The sequence below is a fragment of the Motacilla alba genome, chromosome Z (assembly GCF_015832195.1).
Source record: "Motacilla alba alba isolate MOTALB_02 chromosome Z, Motacilla_alba_V1.0_pri, whole genome shotgun sequence".
Lineage (NCBI taxonomy): Eukaryota > Metazoa > Chordata > Aves > Passeriformes > Motacillidae > Motacilla > Motacilla alba.
In genome coordinates this window covers 43,565,835-43,580,389 of record NC_052046.1, presented here as the reverse complement: position 1 = coordinate 43,580,389, position 14,555 = coordinate 43,565,835, and the positions used below count along the sequence as shown (strand labels likewise).

The following is a 14,555-nucleotide window of genomic DNA, read 5'->3' as shown; positions in this document are numbered from 1 at the left end:
TGTCCATTAGTGTGTGCCCTGCTCTTGTCTTGCAGGATTCTGTCCAGGCTGATGAGCCTGGGCTTTGGCTCTGGTCACCCCTAGCTCATCTTGCCATGGGACAGCCTAACTCTTCTGGTCCCTGAGGCTGTGGCAGAATTGCTGCCCAGAAAACTGGCAGCAGGAGGACTTTGAGGGAGCAGAAAGTCATCAGGCAAAGGCCAGGGACAGAGGCATTCACATGGATAGGAGAAGAGTAAGCATGTTTTTCTTGGTGAGTAAGGTAGTGCTAGAAAGAGCTTATTTTGGTTTCCTTGTCTCTTGGCTGACCTAGCAGGAGAGGGAGCAGAGCTAGCAGTGCTCAGCCAACACTGAGTGCTGAAAACAGTACTCATGAAAGTGGCTTTGTGGAAGTATTGCTGAAGCTGCTGTACAGGCTTTTCTGGGCAAGCAAATGGTACCTGCCATCAGCTGCGCAAAGAGGGCTGTCAAGGGAGAGAATCCACAGCCTCCAAGCTAAGACAAATAAATATTTTCTTTCCCTCACAAAGCAAGTGTAGAGGGGAAAAGTAGGCTGAGGAGAAAACTATGATCTGTGTGGGGTCAGAGAAAAAGCCACGGAGGTTCACTTGGGTCTGGGGTAATTGTCAGTGAATTTCTAAATATAATGTTACACTTGACTGGGGTGACCCTAAATGGGAATGACTTGACTGGGAATGACCCTTCGTCATTCCTATACAAAAAACTGTCACTTATGTAGGACGGTTTCAGTTGTTGATCAAAGGCAGAGTTCAAAAGTGAGCCCACAGAATGAGAATATGTTGAAACTGCTCGGAATAAACTTATTCGTAACAACAAATGGATTTGTTGAGAGAGCTATCTACTGCTTGCTGATGTGCCTGCAAACTACGTTTAGGCGAGTGACACGGAGTTGTTTTACACGTCCTTAATGCAACTGTGTGTTATGGCAATGTGGTCTTCCCGTTGTTTTCTTTTGCCTTTCCCATGCCCCTCCTTTTTTTTTTTTTTTTTTTTTTTTTTTTTTTTTTTTTTTTTTATTCCCCGAAGAAAGCCAGATCCTCTCGCGGGGCTCCCAGCGCCAGCTTCTTCCCGTCCCTGTGACAGCCGCGTTGTGCACACCCGTCCGTCCGAGCGCAGCCCTGCCTGCCGGCTGGGGCAACCATCCCCGGCCGGGACTTCGGGCATGGCGCGGCCGGAGTGGTCCCTTACGGGTTCCCCTCGGGGAAGGAACGGCCCCAGCGCAGCCCGAGGTCTCGGGGTCGGAGGCACTGCCTTGCTGTGGATGCGGAGGGGAGCGGCGCTCCCCACACGGCGGCGGACGCGGTGGGCGGCGCTGCCCAGCTGTGGGTGCGGGGTGTGGGCACTGCCCAGAATGGATGTGGAGGGGAGCGGCGCTGCCCAGCTGTGGGTGCGGGGTGTGGGCACTGCCCAGAATGGATGTGGAGGGGAGCGGCGCTGCCCAGCTGTGGGTTCGGGGTGTGGGCGCTCTGCCCCGCTGTGGGTGTGGAGGGGAGCGGCGCTGCCCAGCTGTGGGTTCGGGGTGTGGGCGCTCTGCCCCGCTGTGGGTGTGGAGGGGAGCGGCGCTGCCCAGCTGTGGGTTCGGGGTGTGGGCGCTCTGCCCCGCTGTGGGTGTGGAGGGGAGCGGCGCTGCCCAGCTGTGGGTTCGGGGTGTGGGCGCTCTGTCCCGCTGTGGGTGTGGAGGGGAGCGGCGCTGCCCAGCTGTGGGTTCGGGGTGTGGGCGCTCTGCCCCGCTGTGGGTGTGGAGGGGAGTGGCGCTGCCCAGCTGTGGGTGCGGGGTGCGGGCGGCACTGCCCCGCTGTGGGTGCGGGGTGCGGGCGGAGCACGGCCCCGAAAAGGGGGCGGAGCGGGGGAAAGGAGGCGGCCGGATTGGCGAGCCCGCAGAACAAGGCCCCGCCCCCACCCTGCGCGCCGACGCGCCCAATGGGCGGAGCGCGGTGCGCGCAGCTACCGCGAGAGGTTCCGTTGAAGCTGGCGCCGCCATCTTGGAGTTGGGAGAGGCCGCGCGTCCCGTTCCCGTCCCTCTCCGGAGGGGCACGGGCGCGGGGGGGGGGCCGCGGGAGGCGGGGGAAGCATGGGCGCCCGGCGCTGAGTTCGCAGCGTCCCGCCGACTCGTCCGTCCCCACGAAGGCCGCGCCGCGACGGGCGTGGGGTTGGGCGGGATGGTGCAGTCCTGTTCCGCCTACCGCTGCCGGAACCGATACGACAAAGAGAAGCCCATCTCCTTCCACAAGTGAGCGCGCGCGAGCGCCGGGGCGGGGTCGCGCGGGGGGGGTGGGATCAGCGCGGGACCGCGCGCGCGAACATCGCCGCGAGCCGGGAGGGAGCGCGCGCGCGCGCGGCCGGGTACTAACGGACGGACGGACAGACAGACAGACAGACAGAGGGAGAGGGAGAGTTAGAGAGATAGAGAGGGACATGTCTGTTCGCCCGCCCCTCCCGGCGTCTCCCTGGGGAAAGCCGAGGGACGGGACCCTCTGAGCCGCCTGTTGCAGAGCGAGAGAGGGCTGAAACCTCATCGCCCCCCGCGATGGGGGCTGGAAGGTTTTGGCTCCGGTTATAAAGTTTTCCAGAAAAGCTGAAAGTGTCTCTTGCTTGCAGGTTTCCTCTTACAAGACCCGATCTTTGCAAGAAGTGGGAAGCTGCTGTTAAGAGGAAAAACTTCAAGCCGACCAAGTACAGCAGCATTTGCTCAGAACACTTTACCCCCGATTGCTTTAAGAGGGAATGCAATAACAAGCTCCTAAAAGAGAATGCTGTGCCCACAATATTCTGTTACACTGAACCCGGTGAAAAGGTAAACCCAAAGCACCCATGGTTGCAGGTGCCAGAACGTGTCGTGCATGTCACTGGTAGCAGAATGGAAGGGCGGTGAGCAGGGAGAGGATGCAGGCTGGGAAGGATGAAGGCTGTCACGATGCTGAGCCTGTATCCGTGTGATCACCAGGAGGACTGTGGTGACTGAAAATACCTTCAACAGCTGTGCTTGTTTTCTCTGGAGCTCTCTGAGGCTTTGGAGCACAACATGTTGTACAGGCAGGCACTGGCTCTGACCTGCTCATGTGTCCATGTAATTCAGCATCCATGTGCTGAATTAAATGGAATGGCAGCACAGTAAGAAGGTATTACCTTGTAGTGAAACTGTTCCACAGCAATTCCTGCATATTCAGAATCTGAGAGAGCCTTCATTAATGCTTGCAAATGGCACTTATGGCTACTGCTAGCATTGAAGACATGGTGGATGTTAATGGTGAAACTTAACTGGCCTCTTTAAGAGAGCTCTGTGCTTTGGCTTTGCAAAGTTAAAGTGAGAGGCAGAACCTCACCTGCACCTGCTATCTCTCTGTCCTGAGAGCACCTCTGTCTTGCCGTAACATTGTTTTCAAAAGCCATACTGGTCCCCGACTTCTGATGGTAGAGTCTTCTGTGTGGGGTATTCCCTTCACTGTGCCGCTAGAACAATTTACTGTGAGATGCAAGTCACTTAAGAGTTCTTTCTTCTTGATGTAATAACTTCAAGACAAGAATGGAAAAGATTGATTTTTAACTCCTTTAAAGGATATAAAATATTTGATCTCTTACTACTCTGCCATAGAGAAAGTGGCAAAGGAGACAGTGATAGAGTAGGTCTGGGGAGCAAAAGACTTAAATGGGATGAAGTGCACAGAAGAAAACTCAGATTCTTCTTGTTCAATTTTTTCTTTATATACAATATTGGAGTGCTGCAGAAACAAAAGGGCTACACATTTGAAAAATTAAAAGTGGCTAATAACACATAAGAAAATATAAACAGAATGTAAACAAGGAGACAGACAACTTACAGGGAAATATGGCTGTGGTTTTTATTTGATTACACTTCCTTGCTTATCTGTGAAATACGCATTTTCTTTGTTGTGTGTAAAATGCTTGCAAATTTTTTTACAGTCTGAAAGCTGAATGGGTGTATAGGGTAGTCTGCAAAAGTACTGTTGGTGCAGCAGGATTAGTAGTGAGCCACGTTCCCAATTTCGCTGTCATACCTGGATCTACAAAAACACAGAAGAGTGAGTGCCTTTTAATTCTGAAGGATTTAGTTCTATTTTTATTTCTTTCATGGCACTTTTGAAAAAACTGCCACATATCTTCAAGTAACAATGTAATAACAAAGAATAATTGTGGTTTTGGAGTTGAATCCACACAGATTTTGAAATACAGGTTTTTTATCTTTCACACTATGTAATTTGGTATACTTTCTTTTTCTTTACTTATGTCTTAGGAGAAGTATTTATTGGCTAGAAGAAATAATTAGAAGTCATTGATGATGTCACAGAGATACCAAAGATCTGTTCTCTGTGATACGTTATGACAATAATAATTTGTATATAGAGGTATCATATGCTCTGTAGCTTCAAATAGAAGTCTCTGTGAATTCAGCAGTCCAGCAGTGATCTGATTTTTGCTTTTGTTTCTAGCAAGAATGAGTTTCATTTTTGCTAGGTCTACCTTTGCCTTGTAGGGTTTTTTTAAGTAGAAAAATTTGATAGTGACAGCTGATAGGGTCAAGCTCTTTAGAATATTCATATGTGAATTAGGTATGCTAACTGCAGTAGTTTTTTGTAAATGAGAAATAAGACTGGTAGTTGGCTGATTTTGTCCCTTCATGTGATCGGTTATATTTGAGTGCATATTAAACTTCCCTTTAATGCCAATCATCAGTTTTCTTCAACACCAATCACCAAACTGCCTTTTCCATTACTGTCTGCCAAGTGTTGTAGTTTGCGTGGGGGACAGGTAGACACCCACATATCTATCTTGCTTGTATGTTAAGTCAGTGAAGTTAATGATATGACCTTCAGATCTGATGAGCTGGATATTTTGATGGTGAGGACTGTTGGCTGTTCTTAAAATCAATCAGTCCTTATGCTTTTCTTTGTACTAATAGTGTTGGCAATGGCTGGCTAGGTAGAAAATTTTTTCAGTGCCGCTTTTACTGAGAATGTTTTAAGCTTTCTTTTCAATAGGCAATATGCAAGCTCTTTGGTTTCAGCAGTGCTTTTTCAATCGACGTCTGCACAGAAGCATTTCTGAATTATACTGGATTCCTTTGGGGAAGAAAGAATCTGATTCTCTGCTCTGGCCTATACTCAAATGGCTTGGAATCTGTGTTGTCCTGACCTGTACAAGTGGACCTATCAAGAGCAATGTGACAAAACCCGCAGTTTTATCTGCAAAAAAACCCTGCAGTGGAGTTGAGCCAATTGATATTTTGCTGCTGCCAAAAGGGAGAACTGTGCTTCTCCCCTGTCCATTCCATCTGCCAGCTATGTAGTCCTGTTTCTTAACATGACCTGGCAGTGTGAGCTCACTTCCCAGAAAGCCACTAGTATCCTGGGCTGCATCCAAAGCAGCGTGGCCAGCAGGGTGAGGGAGGGGATTCTGCCCCTTTGCTCAACTCTGGTGAGACCCCACCTGGAACCCTGTATCCAACTCTGTCGTCCCAGCACAGGAATGACATGGAACTGCTGCAGGGAGTCCAGAGGAGGCCAGAAAGATGACCAGCGGGATGGAGCACCTGTCTTAGAGACACAGGCTGAAAAAGTTGGGGATGTTCAGCTGGGAGAAGAGAAAGTGGTGTGGAGACCTCATAGCAACTTTCCAGAATCTAAAGAGGGCCCATAAGAAGGCTGGAAAGGGGCTTTTTTATAAGGGCAGGTAGTGACAGGCCAAGAGGGTATGGCCTTAAGCTGCAGGAGGGCAGGTTTAGATTAGATATTAGGTAAAAATTCTCCACTGTGAGGGTGGTGAGGCACTGGAACAGGTTGCCCAGAGAAGCCGTCAATTTCCCATCCCCAGAAGTGTTCAAGAGTTGTATGGGGTTCTGAGCAATGTGGTCTAATGAAAGGTGTCCCTGCCCATGGCAGAGGGGTATTGACACTGGATGATCTTTAGGGTCCCTTCCAACCTAAACCATTTTATAAATCTATGATTCTCACTTTTTCCACATATCAAGGCAGGTATATGTCATACCTTTTGTTGCATTGCTTTGACATTGAATAATGGACAGAAAAGTTATGCAGTGGTAGTTGGAGATCAAATAGCTTTCTGTCATTTTAGCAATTATATTTGAGCTAAAGGTAAATACCAAGGAGGAGAAGGTGTCTTTGCTGTTGAAGAGCTGTTTATTTTGGTTCATGATGTCTCTTTTAACCAAACCCTTACGCTGCAGCCCAAAACCAGTAAGAGTCCCTCCCAGTTGTTGAAAAGACTGGTCTTACTGTGTCTATCTCTCTGCTCTGTCAGCCTATCAGCCTGCTCAGTAGTTAACCCTCATTCTACCTCAGCAGAAGATTGTCTGCTTCTGGTGTGGTTTTGATTAGGTTAGCTGGTAGGTTCAATTACGAAGTGGTATGATGCAGCAGAAAGGAGGATAGACAAAGGGGAATGGGATGGCAGCAATGAGTTGCTGGGCCATCTGAACTCTGTTTTATGGAACTGCAGTCTGTGTTCTTGCTTCTTAGGTAATTCAAAAAACCTATTTAGACATAACGGCATGAGTTTCAAAGAGTCCTTAAAATGAATCTGGTTAAAAATATGTCCAGTTGAGAAGCTGGACAAAGCAGGCCCAGAAACGTTTGCCAGTTTTGAAAATCTTGTATTTGAAGTTTATTTTATTAGTTTAAAGCCTGGTTGTTTAGGTTATTCTGGGGCTGTAATAAGGGAGTTGTGTTGTAAACAATGTTAAGCATGAAAATGTACATTTTTTTCCTTGTTCTTTCTAGTCTGAAGAATTTGCAGAGCAGCCAGGAGATCCACTGCCACCTCCTCCATTGCCACCGCCGCCACCACCTCCACCACCACCACCACCACCAGCAGCTCCAGTGCTACCACAGTCTCCGTCAACTCCTTCTTTTCATTTGTCTCAAATAGATGCCAGATTGGTAGATCCGAGTATTGGATTATTGATGCCCCCTCTCCAGACCCCCAGCAATCTTGCTGTTTTTTGCGATCATAACTACACCGTCGAGGATACAGTCCATCAGCGAAAAAGAATTCAACAGCTGGAGGAACAAGTTGAAAAACTGCGGAAGAAGCTCAAGACAGCGCAACAGCGGTGCCGGCGTCAGGAAAGACAAATTGAGAAACTAAGAGAAATTGTTCAGTTTCAGAAAGAAAAAGACATATTGGCAGGAAAAGGCTATGTGATTCTGCCTAATGACTATTTTGAAGTCGTAGAAGTACCTGCCTAGGAGTCACGAACATCAGTTTTCACTTTGGTAGGCCAGGAAATACAGTTTAAAAACTAAATTCTTTCTAATCCTAATTCTAAAACAGTAATTAAGCAGTCATACAAATAAGATAATATTTTTTCTTCGTTGTCATTTCAGTTTGATATACTTTTAATAAATTGAAGATGCAAGTATCTCAGAATTAGAATATGCAATGAATTTACAAAATATTAATTGCTTCCAGAAAGAAAGGATGCAAGATGGAAGACACATAGGAATTTACTTTTTTTACAATGTCTGTCTTATGCTTACAGGGACTGGAAACTGAATCTGGGTGAGAGTGAAGTTTAGGTGGTTATACACCTAGTGCTTTGTCAAAACTTCTAATGTTGGCTTTGGTAATCCCCAGTAAGTAGTTTTCACTGATTTTAGAAAGAACAGAATTAGGTCAGCTAACATCTGCAAGTGCTGCAAAAAGATAGCTAAGATGCACATTTCAGTCTGGGAAAACTTCCAACTTCAGTTTGCTATGCATTTGAAGAACTGCAAAAAGTAATTCCTGGATCCCTTTGGGTGAGGTATGTAAATGAACCTCTTCTTTTGGAGTAACTCTTCACCACATGAGTGTTTTCAGGGCGATGAGGAGAATTCATTAGCATAGCTAACGAGACCTGTAGAAGCAGCTTTTGTTTTGAGGGCGCTTAAAAATAATCCTGAAGTGCAGGGCTGAACTGAACATGTATGTTACTGCACTGTTGGCAGTAATGGCACTGTTGTCTTAATGACAATGTACTGTTTACAGTGACTGCTTGCAAAAGGACACTGGTAATATACAGTCCCAGTATGTTGTAGGGTCATCTTCCCATAAACACTGTAACTGGTAAAGTGTTGTCCTTGGTTTTGAAATTAACTCGCATGTCAACCATGTGTAGCTTCAGGAAATGAAGTAAGTTTGTTCTTCATCCAGGGAGTCAGACATTTATGGCTTTGCAGTATACAGTGGTTTTATTTCTTTCCTTTTTTCGCTCCCCAAAGGGCATCCACCAAAGGGCAGATAGGGAACTAGACTTTGGAGTTGATTGGTGCTAGACTGGTTTATAATATCTCAAATGCTGCTGCCTCTTCTTCAGCCTTATTAAGACTCTTTTTAGTATGACAAAGTAGTGCAGCAGTTTGCACTTTCTAAAAATTTATTTAGTCAACAAACTCATTGAAAATGAAAGAAAATAGCTAACCCTAATGTAGGCTTCACAGCTGAAATTCCTGGATATATGAGACATGAGGAAAATTACTTTTCTCAGTCTATGTCAAACTTATGTGCAACGTGGGTTCTAGCTCTGATGTTAAAGAAGCCTTGTTCATGATGGCTTTAAAAGCTTCCCTTAATATCCTGTTAGCATGACATTTTGAAATATTTCAAACCAGTCTTGATACTTCTGACCTCACTCATGCCATGTGTCTATTTTCCCTACCATTTCATACACTTAAAATGAACAAAAATTCCAATGCTTCCTTTTGTGTACATTTATTATGCCTAATTAAAAATTTGAAAAGCAAATGATGTGTTAGATTTTTAATTACTTTCTCTTTTCTTTTCTCAGAATTTCGCCAAAATTGTCTTGACATTTTACATTTTTATTTTCTACTAGTTTCCTTGTTTAGAGGTTGGGTTCCCAAGCCTTGTTGATGTTACACTTAGTATTTAAAATTGGTAAAATTCAAAAGTGACAAGGAAAAGACATTTAAAAAACTGTTGCTATGCTGTTGGCATGTGTGCCAGATAGCAGATTGTGTCTCTTTTCTCTATAGAAAACCCTCTCTTCTTACTCTGCAGGAATTTCAAGTGTGACTTCCTGAAGCACAGTGGATTACTGCAATACCACACCCCCTGCCACCCGCCTCTGCGCCCCAACACTTGGTTGTGTACTCCCACCACCACCCTTCTTATGTCCTCCAGTTCTCTGGAAGTGACTGAGGTGCTGGCTGTACCCTTCTGTGGGACACTTCAGCTCACTAAAGCAGCAGGTTTGGCTTGTAGTGGAGAGGCAGCAGAGGGCCAACAGTGCCACACCTGATACAAGTTAAAGACAGGGCCAAATGCAGGGCATGAGAAGAAATAAATCCTCTCCTCTGGGTGCAATGAGCATTATGTCAGCTTCTTCTGAAAATACATGGGTAGCTTCCTAATCTGAATGTTCAGCACCATTCCCTTCCATCTGGGCCATACTTCTCTGTTTCCCCCCCACCTTATGTGCTGCTGTGCTTGTTGGGCCCTTCCTTTGGGTGTTTTAACTTCATAACTCTTCAGGGAAGCAGCTGAATAAACTAAGTCTGCAAATTAAATTTTAGGTACACTGGTAGATGGCTGATACATGGTGTGTGGAGTCCTTGTATCTTTAAGCTGTTTGCTTTGGTGAAGTTCATTTAACAGCTTTAGATTTAACATAAATTCTATTGAGGGGGTTGATTATTTGTTGTCTGGACAGTTTCAGAAGTAATATGCTGAAGAGGGGACTGCTGCTCAGTTGTCTTCCTTTCCTCTTACCAGATGATAGTATAAGAAGAGATGCAGCCTATTGTGATAACAGGCTTGAATTTCTTCAATTTCTTCTGCCGCAGCTATTTTTTTTCCTTTCCAAAAAAAATCTTGTTAACTTCTGGTATAGTCATGTCTGGGCTAAGTGTGGACTTTAGTAGACAAATGAGGGCTCAGTACCACAGAGCTCTGAAGTGGAGAGAAAAGACTGGAACAGAAACAACTGATTGTCTTTTAGCAATTGACTCTTTATGCACTGCACCCCGTCCCTCACTCTTTCACAATCTCTCTCTGTGGTAGCAGTATAGAAAGAGAAGATGAAGGCTCTCTGCTACTGGTGAGGCTAGGAAAATAATTCTAGCTAGTAAGCACAATATGTTCCATTAGCATGTGTTAAAATTTCCTATACTTTTGGGATCTGGTACATCCGCACAATCATCTGTTAGAGAGGTCTGCAACAGTTACTGTTTGCATTGGCCACAACTGTACCTGCATTAGCACTAATTTCATAAACATCTCTGAAAAAATGTGATTGGGAGTTAAAAAGCAGAGGTTGTAATTGTAGGATGGCATGTGGTTTTTCACGTGTACATGAAGTAGCTGACATTTGTTTAAATGCACTTCACTGAAGCCTATTTTATAAACTGAAAAATTCAAGTGAGTTAGAAAATAGCAAAATTGGCAAAAAATTTCTATCATTAAATTACAGAAATATTTATTTTGAAATGGGTAGATGCTTCAACAGATAGGAATTGGCATAATTTCTTAACAGAAGTTGTATTGCTGAGCACCAATTGTATTGAAAGAAAACTGGTGGGAAGAGAAGTGAAGAATATGAGATAAAGAGGAGAGACTCCTCAGAAGTCAGTTACATCTGAAACAAGAACATGCTTATTAAAATACAGCTACTACAGATTGAGTCAAAATCTAGGGTACTCCTTTGCTGCCTCCATGCCACTTCGCTTACCTCTCCCTGTTGCCCCAATTACCCTTTTGCTGCAGCAGGGTATCTGATGTATGTGCAGTGTTTGCTTTTTTTCTTTTTACACTTCTGCAAAGTATTAGATTTCCCTGTCTAACTGGGACTTTTCAAGCTCAAGAGGTATGCTTTGTGGGGAAAAAAATGAATAGCTAAATACTTGAATTACTTGTCATGCTGAGGGAGTTCTTTGTCATGGCTCTGTTTACTCCTGCATTTCCAGTTACCATCTTGTCTGTGTTGTCACTGGTGTGGTCTTAAAAACTATGTCAGCAAATTAAGGAAATCAACATGTCCAAGCAATCTTCTGTCTTGCTGACATTTCATTTTCCTTCAGCTCTGTTAGGATTTAAGCCCTTGGTGTCCTGTGTGAATTGTGAAGGAGTTCTCTTGCAGCTGAAGAAAGTGCAAAGCAAATCCCACTCTGAATGTAGGAAGAAGGAAAGGAAGATAGTTGATTGGGTAAAACTAAAACCTCAACAGCTTCAGAATGCTTTCCAAGGGACTCCTCCTGTTACTTGCTTTTCTGGACCCAGGCAGTTATTTCTAGTTGCTCTTTTGCTTTCTTGCTTTCTTTCTTTTGTGAGGTCTGTTTTAGGTTTTAGGCTGCAGCTTTATCTGTTTCCTGACAGCTTACGGCTTCATCAGGTGGCTATGGCAGGGTGGAATGGGGTGAGCTATGGTCTAATTTTAACCATCAAAACACAAACTGCTGAAGCATGTTGATGACTGCTAGTTCAGGTATGTAACTCCTGCTGTTTTAAGCACAGCAGTTTATTTACCATATTCTGCCACAATAATGATTTGTTTATAAATGAGAAAGAGAAAAACAGGATACATGACTCAAAAATATTACAGCAGTTGCTCTTAGAGATTTCCCTTTGTGTTTGTTCAATGCAAATTTTATCTTCATGTAGAGAACTCTGATAGAACTGCAGCATTTTATTGCACAAAATTGGCAGAAGACCTTACAGTGTTATATAGGCTGAAAGAGTTTAAAAGTGGGCAAAAAAATGTGTTGCGAAGTTGCTGTTTAATCCACTATGACTCACTTTGAAACAGTTGCCAAAGAAAGTAATCTTAAATATTCTTAAGTTAAAGAAAGCATTTAAATCAGTTACTGAGAAGGAAAGGTTCAAGTACCTCTCTTGAGAATAGTTACATTACATTGTCATAATTAAATTTTTGATTAAGTCTGTCCACAGTCTTGCCACTAAGAGTTCATTTAAAATTGAGTATCAGGCTTTTTGTTGTGCAAAATTAGCCACTGATAGTCCTGTAGATGCTTCCTCCTATTGTAAAGGAGGCAAATAAATTGTAGAGTCTGGACTCACACATTCGGGAACTTATGAAACGTGATTGTCCTCTGCCTCTCATTTGGTTCCAGGTGTCTTTTAGTTAGGGATGAGTATGGAGAATGATATCAGGCCAGTCACTGGACTGTTTGGTTTGATTGTTGTTGTGGTGGTGGTGGTTTTTTCTTTGTTGTGTTTTGTTTTGTTTTTTGGTTTGGTTTTGATTTTATTTTTTTTATATTCATGGATAACTTGAGGAAATCAGGCAGGCTTCCCACTTCCTTTCAGGTTTCATTGGATGTGACCATTAAAGATGCAGAGTCTGAGGCTGTACTTGTCATCTGTAGAAGAACCAATACTCCAGTATTTCAGGCATGTAAGATGTGTGACTTTCTACTGGAAGCTCTTCAATTCAATGACCTGGGACAGGTAATCCAGAAAAAGGAAGAGGTCTTTCCTCCAGTAATTGAAACTTCTTTTGTGTTGGGCTCATTTAGTAGCCTGCAGCCATAGTCCAATACTCTCTAACCAAGTTCTTATAGATATATCCAGGACTTTGATGTAGCAGAATGTTACAGCAATATACTGGAATATACAGCAGAATCTTACAGCAATATACTGGAATTCCCACGCAATCACAATATAGCAGCTGCAATATCAGTGGAATCACAATTCAAATATACTGTTCAAAGTCCCATTACTGGTCTCTAAATGCTTGGTGTCATGACACTGTGTCCTCACAGTTACTGGGAAGTAATATGCAGGTTACACCCAACTCAGGCCAGTTACTGTTTTCCAAGCTGATTTTTTGAGTTATCTATTTTCTCTACTTTATATTGGGCTGAATCACATAAACACTACCCTCCCATGTTGGCCTGGTTAGCTCAGGAAAACATTACTCTCGACTAATTATTTCAGGGAAGGCTGTTTGTTGGATCTTAGGACTGAATGAGGCAGATGTATTCCTAAGCAAAATTTTCTATCTAGTTCCTCTTGTGCTGAGATAATTTCATCTTTTTTTTTATGACAAATCATTGTTTTTCCTTACATTCTTCCTTCAGCACATCATTCTTGCCCACCTCCATTGCAGGGGTCATTCAGGAATCTCACACATGTATTTTGCAGAAAAAGTTATAATTTTTTTGTCTTCAGAAAGGAAAACATTTTCATATACTTTTACTATATTTTAAGAGGAAGGCTTAAGAAATCTCTAGACTTCCACCTGTATTTACAGGTTTGTGATAATAACCACAGCTGCTCACTCTGAAAGAAGGAAGTTTTAGATGTTTACTCTTACAGCTGAGTCCAAATTTCTTGCTCTTTTTTGGTGTGGTTTTTTTTTGTTTTTTCTTCTTCTTTATTTTGTATTGATAGGATCAGACTCTTCATTCATCACTTCAGTGATGCTGATGCTGTGAGGTCCAGAAGAATACTGCCTGCGCATAAAGAAAATCTAAAGGAAGAGTTATTCCCAGCCCAGTTGTGAACCAGCAAGTGGAGTCTTACAGCTCTCACAGGAGGTTGTGTGAGCTCCGGCCACAGAAGATGGCCTTACTGATAAATGCTTCATTCTAACTATATTCAGCTTGATCATGCAGGCTTGTCTCATAGGTGTCCTCAGCTGACACAATGTTATATCAAATGATTTTGTGGTGGTGGTTTTAATCTGAGGAATTCTAGGAGTCAGAAGAATACTGTCAGAAGAATATTTGTGGTATTGTGTTGAGGGACTGAAAAATAATTTATTTGACTATAACCTTAAATCCTGTTGTTGTATGTATATACTTTCAGCTCTTAATTTTTTTCTTTCTAAGTTCAGATAGGAAAATAGTTTTACTAGTGTGTTTGGTTTTGGTTTTTTTTTTTTTTTCATGAGAAGGGACTGAAATAGTTCAGAGTTTATTTATGTGTTCAGCATGGTGAGGAACCGGGCAGGTTCTTTAGTACAGATAATACAACATGGAAATCTCTTGGTTGCATATAATAGGAAACATCTATTCCCCCAAGTGAATGCTCATGTAGCTGTTTCAGCTTAAAGAACTCAGCTTGTTTGGAAATTATCTATGTCAAATATAGGTATCCATAAACCACAGTTATAGGATCTGTGGAGTTACCTTTCTTTGATACTGTCATCAGCTGACAAACTCAAGAATTCCTCATGGTAAATCTACATATAACTGAAAAAATTGTAAATACATATGTAATAAATTTTACACTCAAATGTTCAGGCAAGCTTAACCTAATAGTATCACTATGGTGATAACCATCCTTCCATCAATATTGATATTTACCTCTTGACCTGTCTACTAAGGTTGCTAGAACTTGGACTTTTTGATTCATATAATAGCCACCAGGTAATTGACATGTATATGATTTCAGTGATAAGATGTAGTGAAATTAAATAAATATTTGCAAATGGTGCTTTCTTGCGTTGTTCACAGTGTTGCCTGGATTCCTACACCAAATAAAAGCCCAGCATCCTTCAACACCTTTTATTCCTTCTTCCTAAAAGAAATTAAAAA

General features: G+C 43.3%; 1 protein-coding gene across 4 annotated transcripts; it reads left to right on the top strand.

Moving 5' to 3' along the window:
- The first annotated feature begins 1,856 nt into the window (after window positions 1-1,856).
- On the top strand, window positions 1,857-14,514 carry THAP1 (THAP domain containing 1). Of its 4 annotated transcripts, none has more exons than XR_005255456.1 (6): window positions 1,857-2,251; window positions 2,620-2,815; window positions 6,777-7,801; window positions 9,058-11,479; window positions 12,322-12,462; window positions 13,408-14,514. XR_005255456.1 is itself a non-coding variant. In XM_038125251.1 (3 exons), the coding sequence occupies exons 1-3, from the start codon at window positions 2,181-2,183 to the stop codon at window positions 7,242-7,244; spliced, it is 735 nt and encodes a 244-aa protein (XP_037981179.1). In that variant the 5' UTR covers window positions 1,857-2,180; the 3' UTR covers window positions 7,245-8,781. The 4 variants fall into 4 exon arrangements, 1 of the variants encoding a protein (XP_037981179.1); XR_005255457.1 differs by having other exon boundaries at window positions 9,058-9,199; window positions 13,408-14,505; XR_005255455.1 differs by having other exon boundaries at window positions 9,058-12,462.
- The last annotated feature ends 41 nt before the right edge of the window (window positions 14,515-14,555 follow it).

Coding starts and splice junctions, on each gene's coding strand:
- THAP1 (XM_038125251.1), top strand. CDS start 2,181: ATGGTGCAGTCCTGTTCCGCCTACCGCTGCCGGAACCGATACGACAAA. Junction 2,252..2,619: donor AAGCCCATCTCCTTCCACAA/GTGAGCGCGCGC, acceptor TCTTGCTTGCAG/GTTTCCTCTTACAAGACCCG. Junction 2,816..6,776: donor ACACTGAACCCGGTGAAAAG/GTAAACCCAAAG, acceptor TGTTCTTTCTAG/TCTGAAGAATTTGCAGAGCA.